The sequence below is a fragment of the Palaemon carinicauda genome, chromosome 17 (assembly GCF_036898095.1).
Source record: "Palaemon carinicauda isolate YSFRI2023 chromosome 17, ASM3689809v2, whole genome shotgun sequence".
NCBI lineage: Eukaryota > Metazoa > Arthropoda > Malacostraca > Decapoda > Palaemonidae > Palaemon > Palaemon carinicauda.
Genome location: NC_090741.1, coordinates 7,805,091 through 7,822,590, shown reverse-complemented (window position 1 = coordinate 7,822,590; position 17,500 = coordinate 7,805,091). Strand labels below are relative to the sequence as shown.

The window sequence follows — 17,500 nt, the reverse complement described above, 5'->3', positions numbered from 1 at the left end:
CCGCTTCACTAAGATTAGCTCCCTTCCAGACCTAAGGGTAATCTGGCGTTCAAAGGGAAAGAAAAAGCCTCATCAACATCCCCCATGCTGATCCCTTAACAGAAACACTCACACTATAAAAATAAAATAAGCTAAAAGGACAAAATTCATGAAAGGGCAGTCAAAAAAGGTTAAGTGGTAGAGAGAGAGAGACAACATCCGCTTTCTACCAAGCTGAAAGCAAAAGTGATGATTGAACACAGGTGGGTGTGTGTGTGTTAGCTGGCACTAAACCTGGGCTGATTGGTAAAGTGTCTTCCTGGTGTTTGCCAGTCGGGGGTTCAAGTCCCGCTCAGACTCGTTAGTGCCATTCGTGTCTGCATCCTTACCATCCTTGTGAGCTAAGGTTTGGGGGTTTGGGGGAGCCTATAGGTCTATCTGCTGAGTCATTAGCAGCGACTGCCTGGCCCTCCCTGGTCCTAGCTTGGGGGGAGAGGAGGCTTGGGTGCTGATCATATAATATATGGTCAGAGTCTAGGGCATTGTCCTAATTGCTAGGGCAATGTCACTGTCCCTTGCCTCTGCCATCATGGGCGACCTTTAAACTTTTAAACCCTCTGCTAACTAGCGGTGGGGTAGTTATACCTCATCAAAAGTCTTATGGTTAGTCTTCAAGCTTAGCCGGAAGTACATTCCCAAATAAAGAGCGAAAGGGTTTTCATTAGTGTCAGAACAATTACTATATATACTATATTTCAGGGATGTACACATGATTATAAGAGGGGCAGAAGCTCTCAGTAAAAAATTAAGAATTTTATATCGTAGTAATACAGCACCCGTAAGAATCTAATCTTACTTTCACCTGTTCATGACTAGGTCTTACCCTCAACTGCCGCCTAGCTTCTGGACTAAATTCAAAATATCCTCTCTGATTCTGGTCTGTAGGGCTCATAAGGACTCTGTAGTGGCGGGTGATGAGCTTCATCAAGGGTTGTGCCATGATCTTTAGATGGGTAGGGGACGAGAGCAGTTTCTTGGCGTCCATAAACTTAAGGCTTGTAATATCTATGGTGTCCTTGTCTGGTTCCTGAGAGAAATAAACCGATCATTACTCTACTCTAGAGTAAAGAAACATTGAAAACATCAAAATTATTGAGTTTTATAATTATATGCCACAAAAGCAAAGCAATAACAGAAGATAAACATGAGAGACAACTAATTACATACTGTACATGGACTGAGCTTTTAAAAATACTATATCAACTGACACCTTCAAAGATGGATTTATAAATTATAGCTATACCAGTGTTGGGGACTAAAAGGCCATTCAGCACTTGGATGCAACTGACAAGAAACTCAGTGATAGCAAAAAGGATGACAGGAAGAAGGAATGACAACATACCTCACACCTCAAAGCTATCTTTGTGTTCTGACACCGTTCTCTGATCTTTGTCCTCATCAGTTGAGTTTTCGAGTCGATTATTAGTCTATGCTTTCTCGGGACTCTTGGCTTTGTTTGGTGGAGCACCTGCTCTACGGGAGACAGTATGATCTGCAACAGTAAGTTTACTGAATGAAAAGGTGGAAAAGGAAAGTCTCGCTAAGCTTATACATAAACAAATGCTAAAGATACAAAAAAATATTTCTTATCAAATCTATCAAAGATAACCAAGTAACTTCCTACGCACTAAATGAAATTAATGATAGCAATCTCAATACAGATAATATAATGGGTTAGAGCATTTCAAGGTCTTAACCTTCATTTCCAAATACGTACAGTATAGCACTATACCATATGTCTGCTTTATGCAAGAACACATACTATACATGAAAAACGGATAGATAGGTACTACAGTCTGCCCTCGTTCTTCACGGTAGTTAAGCAACAGACACAGACGGGAAAAGGGTATTTTCGCGAATAAATGGTACACTAGGGTGGGCTAACTCCTAACCTAAAAAGTCACAGCCTCTTGCCACGAGTGGCATTTGTATACAAAGTTGTATACTATGACATCAGAAATGGATCACATCAGACTTGATATGATCCATTTCTATCATTAGTTTGTAAATATATTCGTTTGTAAATTAGTATCATAATGTACTGCTGGGTAAAGTATGCAGTAGATAAATTAGATTTAGAATATAGAATGGTTTAATTTACTGTACATAAAACAGACTTTATCACAAGGAATCATTGTGTAGCCATATATCTACATACGCCCCCCACCCAACACACACACATTCTCTCTCTCTCTCTCTCTCTCTCTCTCTCTCTCTCTCTCTCTCTCTCTCTCTCATACCTGTACATCTACATAACAGAGAACACACAGTGTAGTCAAATACATTACATTTCACTGTAAATATTAGGTAAAGCAAACAATACTATAGCCTTTTGTAAATTACGTTGTACACTATGACATCAGAAAAGGATCGCATCGGAATTGATACGATCCATTTCTGATAGTGTAAACTAGCGAAATATTTGTTTGTAAATTAGTATCGTAATGTATTGCTGGGTAAAGTATAAAGTTTAACACAGTAAATAAATTTGATTTAGAATATAGAATGGTTTACTTTACAGTTCATACGAACAGACTTTTTCACAATAAAACATTGCGCAGCTGTACACCTACATACAGCACACACACCCCACACTCACTCAGTCTCTCTCTCCCTTTACAAATTAAATCTTTGTTTCTTTGCAAAGTCTATTGAATACTCACCGACGAAGCTCTTATAAATAATTTCCTAAGCTTTTTAATCAAGCACCACAGAGCTAAAAACCATAAAACATCGTGCATCGTTAATATGAATGAAACTCCAGTTAACATTATGCGATTCAACTCACAGTACAAGTAAATGAAATATGAGAGAGGTATTCCTAATAAAACTATTGAAATTGGTTTGCTAATTGGAAAATGATAGATTATGTAATAATTGTCTCCTTTAGTAAATATGAAATATCCTTTGGTAGCATGCCTTAATAATAAGGGAGTTACCTGACCCGAAAATTCAGGTTGACGGCGGACTATGCAGGATTGATCAGCTGATTTGAATGTCAACAATGCATGAAATTATAAATTGCTATGATTCTTTTGATAAATACATTACTAAAAAGTGAATATTACACGCATTATTATTGGATACAGTTAAGTGAAACAACAGTTTAATCAGAATCCGGTTTATTTCAAATATAGCTGTAATTTTTTACCACAATAGATATACACTGTACATAGAGAGCTAAGACCAGCTGGGTGTAGTGATAGGTAGTATTGCACAGTGCTCCCATTGTAATGGACTGCACGCCATTTGAAATCATAGCCCGCTTGAATTTTATTGCGATTTTCATGAGAATTTTTATTTGATAAGTAATCGATTGCTCTTGTTAATGAAAAAACGCACCCACGAAGAAAGAACCTGCAGTAAAAGAGCGCCAACTGTACTCATATATACTTATACACAAGATCTACAACTGCAACCAATACCTATGGTCTTTTTTAATATCTATTAGGTGTTCTTAAAGATTCTTCATTCTAAGTGACTGTATAGTATAAATTTAACAAGCTAATAAACACTAAACACTATATTCTACACATTGCTGTACATTTTTTACAATGAAAATTTTGTCTGTATACCTTCAACCTTTTCTTGTTCATATCTCAGTTTTTCATCAATCTTTCTCTCTAATTTCTTCAGAATGAGCATACTATATATTTTCATGACAACTTATCTAAGTATGATGACTAATTATTGCAATCAGTCAGATCTACTTTTTTTTTTTACCATTTTCACTAACATTCTAGGCTCCCGTTCATCAGGTTTCGCCTCTTCATGTCACATTCTACAAAATAATCTAGTAAGTATTCTGGGAGTCACTTCATTTTCAGCCAAAATCATGTCAGAAGCTATTCTATCCATCCAGGGGATTTCCATCTCAAGTTTTCTTACAATAGCTTCGACTTCAAACATACTTGAATTCATTCATGGGCACATCAAGGTCTTCCTCAGTTTCAGATATATCAGTCAAATTATTACCGTTATATCTCCTGTACATGACCTCAATAAAGTGTTCCATTCAATGTTTCCCTTCTTCATCTTCTGTTGTTATCAGAGATCCTTCTGTCTTTTTGGTAGGTATATGCTTCTTTTTGGCCCCAGTAGAGATTTTATTAATAATTCTATGAACAGTTATTAAGCCATAACCACTCCATGAATTCATAACTTTGTTAGCCTCATCTGCTTTCCTGTTTAAATTTTCTCTCAAGTCATTAATGGCTTTTCTTTTGACCTCACTATCAATACTGGAATACTTAGCATGCTCTACCTTGTAATTTTCATTACTTCCTCGGGAACTTTCAATTAGTAGTTTCTGTTTTTGTCTCCTTTTTATAATATCTTAAGTACGGTTTATTTGATATCCATGGCTTTCTCCTTGCAACTAAATGAACCAAAACTTCATTAACAATGCCTGATATATATTTTTAATTTTACACCACTTCATTAATTGTCTGCTCTTGGTCTCTTAATGTCTCCAAGACTGCAAATCGATTCCAATATTTAATTGCAAATGTTTCTCTGTGCTTATCTTCTAGAAGTTTGGTTGTATCACAGTGTGGTAGTCACTAATATATGCACCCCTATAATTGATTGATTGATTTGAAAGTTTTCTGGCATCCTGACATCTAAGGTCATTGATGCCGATAGCATTTATTATAAATGAAAAATAAAAGAGAATTCAATTAAAACCATAACAGTCAAGATGTCATTATGATAGTTGAATAGTTTTCAGAAGACCTGTTTCTGAAATAAATCTAAAACTGCCGCTCGCATAGTAAGACACATCATGTCCAAGAATCTTGGCAAGTATGAACCTGCTATCCTCACCTTGAGCCTCAAACAGATATCTATTTCTTAAGTTATTATAACTAGGGTAATCGGTCAACAAATGCCTTACTGTTACAAGTGCTAAACAGTCGTCCCAATACGGTTGGTGTTGGCCCTTCAGCAGAAACGCATGTGTCAACTGAGTGTGACCAATACGGAGACGAAAAAGTAATCTCTCATTTTCGGGGTATCATGTTATACCTCCAAGATGATATAACATTTGTTACTTCCCTCATCCTAATGCCATCTAAACTATCCCAGTGCTGTTGCCATTTATTACAAACCAATTTCTTGATGTAAGGTAGGAAGTCATTATAGGGAATGGGATACCTCCTTGGTAGCAACTCGAATGCAGCATTCATCGCCAGTAAATCTTCCTTCTCATTCCCAGACGCACCTACATGTGCTGGGACCCAACAAAATCAAACTGTTATACCTCTCCGTCCAATAATAAAAAGCCATTCTAAAATCTTTAAAACTAGACTGTTACTAGAATTTAAAACTTCTAAAGCTCGAAGAACACTCCTTGCATCACTAAAAATTGTAAAATTACCCTCCTTTTTCAAAGCTATTTTCTCAATAGCGGTTAGTATGCCATACAGTTCGGCAGCAAATATGGAAGCTGTTAGAGGACGTGCAACTCTACAATTAAAATCATTACTATGTACTCCAAATCCAACGAGAGCATCAGATTTGGAGCCATCAGTATAAATAAAAGTCGATCCCAAATGTTTTGCAACATGTTCCATAAAAAGATACCTCTAAGTCAGCCATATTCTTTTTAACTCCAATAAAGTACTTATAAAAAGATACGTCAGGTAATTTCCATGGAGGTGTTGATGATACCTTCAATGGAAGCACCTTACTTCTAATTATATCCAGATTGTTTAATAATGGTTTCACCTGAAAGCCATAAGGTTGAGGAGATTTTGGGTGCAACTCAAAGTATGTTGAGTGCCTTACAAGGCATGCAGTCTGAAAGGCTAAAGAATTAGGGAGTCTCTGCAATCTGAACTAATACCGAATAATAGCGGACATTCGGTAAAGGTCTAGAGGCAACTCCCCAGCATCAACAAGGAGACTAGTGATAGGTGAGGTTCTAAACACTCGTGTGGACAATCTAATACCAGAATGATGTATAGAATCTAATATTTTTAACCGGCTTGGGGTGCCTGAGGAGTATATTTCGCATCCATAACTAATATTGGATAAAATCGAGGCTTTGTATAATTTTAAAAGAGTATTGCGGTCTGCCCCATGATGCATGGGACAAGACATTTTAAAGATTCAGAGCTTCAAGACATTTTGCTTTTAATGCTTTCAAGTGAGAAACCCCATGTAAGCCTACAATCGAATATCAACCCTAAAAATTTAGCTTCACTTGCATATGGGATCCGTTGACCTTTAATGTATATATCCGGGTCTAGATGTACTCCCCGGATACGACAGTAATGGACAACTGTAGTTTTATTTAACGAGAATTTGAATCCATTCATATCGGCCCACTGGATAATTTTGTCAATAGAGAGTTGTATTTTTCTCTCAACCATTGCCATTCTAGTTCCAGCAAATGATATGGAGAGATCATCCACAAATAATGTTGCGAGAACATCTCGGGGAATGACAGGATATCCCATTAATTGCTAGTGCAAAAAGGGTTACACTCGGAAAACTACCCTGAGGAACTCCTTCCTGGCATTTACTCGCTCATAGTTACACTCAGAACACTGCCCTGAGGAACTCCTTCTTCCTGGCATTTACTCGCTGATAGAGTTTCCCCAACTCTCACTTGAAAAACCCTATGAGAGAGAAATGACTAAATAAATCCTCTTCATCCAAACTCAGGGATTCTTTTAAGTATAGCATATCTCCATGTGGTATCATATGCCTTTTCAAGATACAAAAAAAAAGACTGTCACATGGTGCTGTTTGGAAGCAAAGGCTTCACAAATAGAGTACGCAAGTCGTATCAGCGCATCAGTCGTTGAGTGCATTTTTCTGAATCCACATTGAATAGGTGATAAAATACTCTTCTTTTCAAGGTACCACATTAGTCTTACATTGACCACTTTCTCCATGATTTTGCATAAACAAGATGTCAATGCAGTTGGCCTATAATTTGCTGCTAAAAACTTGTCCTTACCGGGTTTTAAAAAGGTTAAAATAAAGGCTAGTTCCCAAACATTTGGATAACTATGATCATGCCATATTTTATTAAAAATGCTTAAAATAAATAACTTTGTATTAAAAGGTACTTGTTTAATCATTGCATGTGGAATTCCATCGGGTCCAGGGGCTGCATTGTTACACGTGGCAAGTGTGGAATCAAATTCTCTTTCAGTAAATGGAGAATTGTATGACTCTTGTTTTCTTGTTGCGAAATTTAAAACTTTCTTTTCTTCAATGCTCCTATACTGGTGACCAGGAGTTGCTTCACACTTGCACGATACATTTGAAAAATGATCAGCCAGTGCATTGCTAACTTCAGTTGCTCCAGTCATATACTGGCCATTTACCTTTACCACTGGTGGTGGGTTTGGGATGAATTTGCCTGCTATCTTTTTGACTTTTCCTCCAAACAGATGATGTAGGTGTTCTACTGTTAATGGAGGAAACAATAGACATCCAAAACTGGCGCCTAGCTTCTTTCATGGCACGACGGAACTGTGCTCTACATTTATTGTATATGACTAAATTCTCCTCAGTACGGCGCATGCGCAATCGAGGTAAAGACTTTCTTGTGGCTCTGTGTAGGGCAGTTAATTTTGATGACAACCAGGGGGCTGGTCGTCATTTGAATATCCCTCTTATTTTGGGAATGGAATTGACTCCTGCTGTGTGAAGAGTTCCATTAAGTAAGTCTAGGGTATCATCAATACTTTCAAACTGTTCTGCATTTCCTTCAATTTCACTTAGCTCCCAAAATCTATCCCAGTCCGCCTTATCAAGATTCCATCGAGGCGAACTCTGTTAAGGTAGACCATTGTTGGTGTTTATAATAATTGGTGCATGATCACTAATATGCCAATCATCTAATGTTCGCCAATTAAAATCGAGAAGACAGTTAAGGCTTGCAACTGATAGGTCAATGCAGGACAAGGTACCTGTCTGAACATGAAAGTGTGTAGGCTCTCTTGTATTAAGGAGTCCTACATCTTCATTCTCCAAAATTGATGATATAATATTACCCCTTGCGTTTGCCAAAACATCACCCAATAAAGGATGTCTACTATTAAGATCTCCTAGTAAGAGAAAAGGTTGTGGGAGTTGTTTAATCACCTCTACCGTATTATCATATGAGATGTTATCATTTGAAGGCAAGTAAAGAAAACAGATTGTGTAATTCTCCCTATATCAATCTGTACAACCACTGCCTGCAGAGGGGTACAGATAGACAAAGATATTTGGGGAATATCTCGACGAACGTATATAAGACTTCCCCCATGGCTCTCTGCTCGTTGATCATATGGTGTCCAATAGCTAACATACCCTCGAGGACAAAGAGTATTAGCATCGAGCTTGCTTTCTTGTAGACATACAGTTATATGAGGAGCTCAAGTTATTCATATTTCGCCCTTAAACCCTGGCAATTCCATTGCAGAATGGAGGAAAAAACTATGGTTTATTTTTTGGAAGACACCTTAGATGAAGTCTTCCCATTGGCAATATTTGATGTAACAATATTTCCCGGTGGTATCTCTAGAGAGGATCTTGATATAGTGGGTTTTATGTTCATCTTTTTCTTTGTGTCCTTTTGATCTAATTGTTGAGGAGGATGAAAGACCTCTATTTAAATTTTTTATTTGTTCAATTCACCTTCCAGTTGATCAGAAACATCAGCAGACAAGATATCATATTTATTTGAAGTCGTGACTTTAATGTTTCTTATGGTAGGAGGCGAGAGATGGAGGTCTCTCTCTTTTTCGATTAAAAGGTTGTGGGCTACCAGATTTTTGCACCTTCCTTACTACAGGTTCACCAGGTAAATTGGTTTCAAGTGGAACCTCCATCAGATCAGGCAAGGACACGGCCTGAGAGAGGTTTGTACTATTGTTTAGAATGGGAGTAGATGGTTTTTGAATACCTTTCAGATCTTTAAGTGTCTGTGTTGATTTTTCTACAATTTCTGGATATAGATTTTCGATGGGACTTTCAACCTCTTTAATTACTTTCATATGTTTCTTTATATTAGAAGTTGGAATAATTTTCGTTCGTGTGCTTTGGTAAGTTTTTCTTCAAGGAGATGGGGAGAAATAATACTCAACTTCGTCACTGAGTTCTTTGCTAAGATTCTGCTTTTCAAGAGCTCTTTTACGAGCCTCTCTAAAAGTAACCCTTTCCATGGTCCTAATGGCCTGAATTTCTTTTTCATAAATAAACTTAACACAGCTTTTAGATGTAGCTGAGTGTGCTTCACCCCAATGTATGCAATTTGGATTTTCTAAGCATACTCCATGACTATTTTTTCCACAGTTGGCACAAACAGCTGGCTTATTATTTAGTTTTTCCTTGCATTTCTGGCTTAAATGGCCATACATAAAAAAAGGAGGACTGAGAAATGTCAGAAGCGATAGGGGTGCATACAGATGCTGAAGCCTTGATGAGGATGGGGCTTAGGGATTAGCAATTGGGCTCTAATGAACAGTGTGAACTACTTTCCCACTGGACCTCGGTGTCCAACTGTTGATCCAACTAAATCAGTCGGCATTTTCTCTTTTCCTTTTGGTTATTTCTTTTTTTCCTCCCATCTCTTCCTTTTGGGCTTGAACTTGTTGACGACTTTGGCTTTCAGGCCATTAGGACCATGGAAAGGGTTACTTTTAGAGAGGCTCGTAAAAGAGCTCTTGAAAAGCAGAATCTTAGCAAAGACCTCAGTGATGAAGTTGAGTATTATTTCTCCCCATTTTCATATCCGGTGAGTGGATATAAGGTTTCACCTTCAAAGATAGCCAGCCAGCTTTAATACCATTTGGTAATCTACTTTGATCAAAGGTTATAATCAAAATAGCAAGAGGAATACGTTGTTTTCCAACTCTCTTTCTCATTCTGACTACTTTTACTACTCCTTGACTTTTCAGTTCATCCTCAATTTCTTTTTCCTCTATATCCAGCAATTCTGGAGCCTATATCACACCTCTACTCTGGTTGAAAGTAGGGTGCGAAACACATTTTATACTATGACCATCCAATGCTGTAAGTGTTTTTAACCTTTCACCTTATAATGGGGATAGTGTCTCTATCAAGAAACTTCCATTTCCCTGGGGAAGAATTTTTGGCTGCCCTCCACATAGACTATTTCCCTGTTAGCTATAAAAACATTTACACGCTCATTTCTTCCGTTTTCAAATTCTAAGATAAAATCTTTTTTTCAAAATTCACTACTTCATGGTGACCACAAAATACTTCTACTTTTCTATATTTTTCTGTACTGTCATCATTCCTCACTCTTTCTCTGTCTCTTCTTCTCTAGTGTTTTCTTATCATTCTTTCCATAACGCATATACGGTTCCAACATTACAATATTAGAACCCAAGTTGGAGCTGTCTGGACCGAGGTCCATGTTTGTATTTTCCAGGTCGTCAACAGAGGGGTTTGGATTTTTGGTAAGAGCAAGCCGGTTATCCACCTCTTATCGGAGGATGTCAATCCTCCTATCCCATGTGGCCCAACACGAGAAGAGGCTTCAGCGGGGATCAGTCCTCTATTAGAGAGGGGCTGCCTCTCTTAAGGTTGGTGTACACTGGTCAGTGGGGGTGGTTAGCCCCTCCCACGGCAACTCCAATGCCTGGCGTCACCCATTACCCGAAAATATGAGTAACTTACAACCGGATCACTGGAGCCCGACTCTTAACAGACTTGGTCTGCACCCAATGGGGTCTGCTAGAGGGTGATGGTGTCTAAATTGGCATAGGTTGAGATAGAATGCCGTCCATCCCACACTGTGCCAAATCAAAAGCAGAAGCCAAAGTATAATCAAACAAGCCAAAGTCATCAACAAGTTTAAGCCCAAAAGGAAGAGATGGGAGAAAAAAAAAGAAATAACCAAAAGGAAAAGAGAAAGTGCCGACTGATTTAGTTGGATCAACAGTTGGACACCGAGGTCCAGTGGGAAAGTAGTTCACACTGTTCATTAGAGCCCAGTTGCTAATCCCTAAGCCCCCCATCCTCATCAAGGCTTCAGCATCTGTATGCACCCCTATAGCTTCTGACATTTCTCACTCCTCCTTTTTTCATTAATAGCTATGTGATCTATTTGATTTCTGTAATTGCCAAAAGATGAAGTTCATGTATATATGTGGATGTTCTTGTGCTGGAAAAAGAGTACCTCCAATAACAAGATTGTTTGTTGAACAAAAACTTTTAAAATGTGCTTCATTTTCATTTGAAACTTCGCTAAGACCCTCAACACCCATCACACTCTCTATATCTTGATTATTCCTTCCAACATTAGCATTGAGGTCACCAATCACAATTTTCATATCTCTCTCTCTCTCTCTGCCGTTCTTCATAGTATTCATCTTTCCTTTCTTCAGGCCAATCATTTTTTTGGTGCATAGCAAACTATAACACTCATATTGCACTGCTTTGATTTAAACTTTACAATTAACAATATGACAAATTCGGAGATAATTTCCATTTCCCCCTAACTAATACAAACCTGTAGTTATTTATGTAGATATTCTTTTGGCAAAGCTGGAAGGTAGACATTAGACTAAAGTACGAGGGTAGGCCGGAGGTACCCAGCCGCCTCTATATATACTTTCAGAGCTATGAGCTACATCACATTTGATTGCAAGCAGGACTTCTAGGGGACAGGTGATTGCGGGCCAATTTATGTAAATAAATACATATTTGTATTAGAGAAAAATATAAATTATCTCTGAATTTGTCATTTGTTCCCATACTAACAACCCTCCCGTTACTGATGTGGATGACTCACCCTTAGGTGGGTGAGAGTCCTAATTCTGGCATGGACATTGACCCAGTTTTACCTAGCACAGTATATGACTGTGGTCTACGGAAAACATTAACACCTCGCTAAAATATACAAAATGAGTATAATAGCAGTGTAAGCAATTCAACGTAATTAGAGTTTGTACTTCGTCTATGAACACATTCCGAGTTTATACAGGAATAGTAAGACATTTCCCATTGCTTACCTCGCGGGAAGCAATGGTACATGGACAGTCTATAGTTTTATGACTTATACTAGGCTACACAACGGAAGTGATAACGACCTGCTGAGGTTGAAGCCAGCTTGCAGAGGGACCCATGGTGCTGTAACCAAAGGGAGAGAAAGATGAGGAAAGGAAAGCCAAACATACTATCATTCATACCAGTTTTAACTGGGGTAACCAATGCCTTTAACCAAATGCTACTTGTCCATCAAGGAGTCTGAGGCCTTCTTAAACCACTTGTTGAGCAGCCACCACAGGACCAATAGTAAAAGTATCAAGTCGCCTGTGGGCCACATATTTTAGCTAATGAGCTGTGAAGGTACTTTGTTTTTCCCCACACCTGCTTGTAATACTTGCAACAAGGAAATGTTGCGTTTGAATGCCTAGGACGTACTTAAGCTGTGGAGGATCAATTTTTGTTTTATTTCTATTTATTTTTGTTTGCCAACTCCAGAGAGAGAGAGAGAGAGAGAGAGAGAGAGAGAGAGAGAGAGAGAGAGAGAGAGAGAGAGAGAGAGAGAGAGAGAGAGAGAGAGAGTGTGTGTGTGTGTGTCAGTGAGCGATAGGTAGCTAGTGTATAGATTGTTTATTGTGAGAAAGACTGTTGGTATAAATGAGATTGTTTGTTTATGTTTTAGCTAGGTTAGGACAGTGGTGCATGTCTTGGGTAAATGATTATTTTTTATTTGACTGCAGCTAGAGGCAGGTGTGAATGCTGGCCTATTATTATTATTAATTATTACCAGCGTGGAAGTGTTTTGTTTATTTTGACAGTAAGTTCAATTTATTTATCTTTGCTAGGAGTGATTCTGAAAGATAGAAACAGTTTATTATTTATCTTTGATTATAGTGCGATAGTTTAATTAGCTAGGTGTGTCCGTAAGTGTTTTTCTTTTTCTATTTTAGCAGGCCGTAATTCCTCCTTTGGTGAACTCATTTGTGAATGTTGATCTTTAGTTGCTGACCTGGACTGTAAGAGATTGTGTTTAGAATGCTCTATTGGATCACTCTATAGAATCGCTCAACTGTTGATGACTTGGACTGAATAAAATTACGATTGTTGATGATGATGATGATGATGAAGATAATGATAATAATAACCACGACTTCAATCAGGGAGGTAGTTGTGGCAAATTGCCACAGAATGGATTGTTGACCACAAAGCTGTGGTAGTGTGCCATAAAAGACAGTTCGGCTTTGTGAGGACAAAAGTGTTGGTGTCCCATATTATATATACACATATATTTATTCTTTGTGTTGGTCGTGTGCGGTTAATTTTAAGTTTTGTTAGTTTTTTTTTTTATTTAAATGGTGTTAGTTTATTGTATGTTTAGTCTCCAGGTTTATAATTAAGTTTAGTTTGTAAGAAATAGTTTAAGTCTGATTAATTTGGTTTGATTTATTATAGTTTGTAAGAAATATAGTATTAAGGTATGTTTTGTTTTTGTGTCCGTTTTGTCCAAGAGTCCAGTTGATAACGTAAGAGGAAAGTTTGTGCTGAGGAGACATTTGTCATTAAGAGTGATTCAAGGGTGTGGGGTTTGTTCTTGCTACATCCCACCACAATGCCCCCTACATCATAGGCTCTAAGTTGTTGAGCTGGAGGAGGATCAGGAGCTAAGGCTCTTTCGATCCCCTGACGAATCCAAGATGAGACAGTGTTTTTAGTGATCCTGAACTTTACCCTACTAGAGCTAACAAACAGATTTTAGTGAGGGCAGTGCTGCTGCAGTGCGTTTAAGATAGTATCTCAAACTCCTCTCTGGGCATAGCAACAACAGATCTGGGTCATTGGTTACAGAACAAGGACTTGCAATCTAAAAAGGCCCGAATTTAGGGTCCAGTACCCCCGGATCTAGAGTCTTAGCAATAAACTCAGGGACGAAACTGAGTGTCACTTCTCGCCCATCCCCTTGAATAAACGATGTCATATTACAGGCCATGAAGTTCACTGACTCTATGACGATGCTAAAACGAGCAGGAGCGCCGTCTTCAAAGTGAGATTTTGGTCAATTGCATGGTGTAAGGGTTCGTAAGGAAGTCCTTTCAAGGATCTCAAAATGCAAACCACATTCCAAGAAGGAGGCCTAATCTCTGACTGAGGGCAAGTGATCTCATACCTCCGTATGAGTAAAGAAAGCTCCAATGAAGAGGAAATACACTCCTTTCAGCCTAAAGCCGAGGCTTAAGGCTGAGCCATAGCCTTTCCCAACGGAGACTGAAAGGAGATCCCCCCCCCCCTGAAGGTATAAAGCAACTCTGGTATTACTGGTAAAGAGGCATCAAAAGGAGAGATATTCCTTCCACGACACCAACTACAGAAGACTCTCCATTTTGCCTGGTAGACTGAGGCTGAGGACTTACGCAAGTATCAGGACACTCTCTCTGCAACTTGTCGTGAAAAGCCCTTCTGAGAGAGGATACGCTGGATAGTCTCCAGGCGTGAAATCGAGGTGACCTCACGGTTCTATGGAAGATGTTCGCGTATGATTGTTTGAGTAGAGCTGGTCGTGGAGGAAGCTCTCTCTGTATATCTACTAGAAGTAGCAAGAGGTCCAGGAACCACTCTGCATGATTCCATAGCGGAATCTCTGGTCTTGTTGAGCAGTCTTCTCACCAGACCAAACAGGGGGAAAGGCGTACACATCGATGTTGTCCCACCATTGTTGAAATGCCTCCTGCCATAGAGCCTGAAGGTCCGGGACTGGAGAACAGTAGAGCAGAAGCTTGCTGTTCAGAGATGTTGCGGACAGGTTTACAGTCGGGGCACATTCCTCTTGCCTGGAATGAAACAAGCCGATAGGGACACCGAATGTTCTTCTGTCCATCTGAGGATCTTTACTACAAGATGGTATAGAGGCAGCAAAAAGATACCCCCCTCTTTGTTTATGTAAGCCAATACGTGGCGTTGTCACTCATCAACACCACAGAGTGACCTGCCAGGAACTGTTGGAATTGATGAAGAGCTAGGTACGCTGTTCTAATCTCAAGGAGATTTATGTACTGGTACCTTAATGACACTGACAAAAGGCCGAAGATTGTGTGATGTAGAAAGTGAGCCCCCTACCCTTCTTTTGATGCGTCTGTGAAGAGCATCAAGTCCGGAGGAAGGACGAGAAGATCCTGACCTCTGCGAAGGTTTTCGTCTGCCACCCATAAACCCAAGTCCATCACTTGTTCTCGAGAAATAGGAACTCCAGTAAGCAGTGGATCTAAGTGTTGGTTCCACATGAATTTTAGCTTCCATTGAAAGAATCTTATCCTGAGACAACAATTTTGAACTAGACTAAGAAGAGAGGTTAGGAGACCTATGAGACTCAACCAATAAAAGGCCGATAAAACTTCCTTTCTGAGGAAGAGTGAAGCCACTTCTCTCAGTCTGTGTACTCTTTCGTCTGATGGGAAGTCTTTGTGAAGGTAGCAGTGATGAATTCTAGATTTATCAAGACCCCCAGATCATGACAAAACTCAAGAAGCATGGCTCGATGACGAAGAAGGGTTGTCTGAGGATCTGCCAGGATTAGCCAATCGTCAAGGTGTCTACGGCGACGAATGCCGTTCATGTGAGCACATGATGAACCTAGAGCAAACACTCTGGTAAAGACCTGAGGAGCTGTCATGAGACTGAAGCATAGAACCTTGAACTGGTATATTTTGTCCTTATGTATGAACCTGAGATACTTTCTTGAAGACGGATGGATTGAGTTTGGAAGTATGCATCCTTGAGATCCAGTGTGTACATGAAGTGCCTGATGAACAAACTTGTTCAGAGAGGGGAGAGTGATGACTGGTCTGCAGCCTCCAGTCGTCTTTTTCACTAGAAAAATTAGATTTTAAAATCCTGAGGACCAGTCTGCAACCTCTTGGAGAGCGTCCTTTTGCAGCTTGGTCTGGACTTCGGGCCTGAGGGCCAGCTCCTTTGCAGATCCCTTAATATAGAAGCTTAGAAGCACTGGATCCACAGTCAACGGAGGGAGAGATTAAATGAACAGGACATGATACCCTAACCCTAAGGAGATCACTTCGATCGTCCAGGGATCAGCCCCGTGGAACCGCCACCTCTGCCATAGGCACTGCATGCATCATCCCACAGGTGGTAGGTGAAGAGGAATGCCATTCCTAGTGGGAGTGACCACCTCGGCCAGCTCCCTTCTTAACTCTGAAGGACTTGTTCCAGTATTAACCTTTGCACTAAAAGGGCCGTTTAGACACCTTAGTAAGTCCTGAGGACCTAGAGGTTGAGGGATGAAAAGAAGGTGCTTGCTGACTGTGAGAAGACTGGGAAGGTCTTCCATAGTTCCCTGATGTCATAGCCCCATGGAGGAGAGAATCGTTTGACGATTTCCTTCATCGTTCAGCGGCCCTCTCAATCTCCTCTGAAACGAAGAGAAAACTGTCAAGGGTGAAATTCCCCAACCGGGAGACTTCCACCTTCGGCAACTGCTTATGGAATTTCCCAGTGATGGTATCCGTTCTTTTGAGTATAGCGTTCGCCCACAAGCTGACGACATGGTCCAATAAGAACTCAAGAGATTGGGTACCCGACAAAAGGAAAGACTCCAAAGTCCTCCTATCCGACTCCTTAGAAAGATCATGTGAGTGTACCATGAAGGCCAAGGATACCAACCATAGGTCAAGCCCTGAAGCCACATGCATGTCATACTTCGCACCTCTCTCTGTGTTCAGGACCTCAACTGCCAAGAGGGAAGCACTCAGAAGGGAGAGGGTTAGAGCCAGAAGACCATTTGCCAGAGATTCCAACGAAGGGTCGAGGGACATGGTTGAATGCAGTTCTCCTTCGATCTAGTAGGACTTCCTTTGGAGGACAAAAGGAAATGGTAAAGACTGAAAAGAGGAACCTTCCCTCAAGGAACTAAAAGTTCTAGCTATCTGGGCGATAACCATCCTTTTGGGGGCCGTCAGGTCTTTCGCCAAGGCAAGTCTGCATTCGTTCTAGGAGGCTTCTGGGTCTCGAAAATATCATCGAGAACCATATCTTTACCTCCTGGATGGTGGTACCAGGAGTTGACAGCCCATTGATGTCCCTCATGCAAGAGGGGAACTGCCAAAAGCTATGTTCTGACTCTCTCCTCTCTTGTCCCGAGTGAAAGTTCGGACTGGGTACTCTCGGAAAATTTTCATCGTCTGTGTCCAAAGGTTCTTCTACCTCCAGGCTCACATCTAGAGCTTTGGGGTAGGTCGGGGTCATCAACAGGATCAATTGAGGGACCCCCCACAGAACACCTTTTGCATGCCTCACCAAAATGAGCTTTCCTTGCCGAGGTGTATCTTTAGACTCTTTTCGCACTGGACATTCCTCCACAGTGTTAAAACGGGGAACTTGCAAGGGCTTTGGGACACCCGCAGCTGAAGCTTCAACAATGGGAGCCGAAAGCTCTTCCTCACGGGAAGGTAAAGGAATAGGATACTGGTCCAGAGGCACTACCTCAATTTCATGA

At 40.1% G+C, this 17,500-nt stretch overlaps 1 protein-coding gene across 14 annotated transcripts in view; it reads right to left on the bottom strand.

Annotated features, from left to right (window-relative positions):
* Positions 1-17,500, bottom strand: part of LOC137656632 (uncharacterized) — a 425,700-nt gene that overhangs the window by 182,997 nt on the left and 225,203 nt on the right. For all 14 annotated transcript variants that reach the window (XR_011046976.1, XM_068390814.1, XM_068390809.1 and 11 more), the window contains 2 exons: positions 1,382-1,531; positions 863-1,066 (listed from right to left, as the gene is read on the bottom strand). Coding sequence is in view for 13 of the 14 variants with exons in the window: in XM_068390814.1 (XP_068246915.1) it covers positions 863-1,066; positions 1,382-1,531 (354 nt within the window). In the remaining variant the exon portion in view is untranslated. The remainder of the gene's footprint in view (positions 1-862; positions 1,067-1,381; positions 1,532-17,500) is intronic.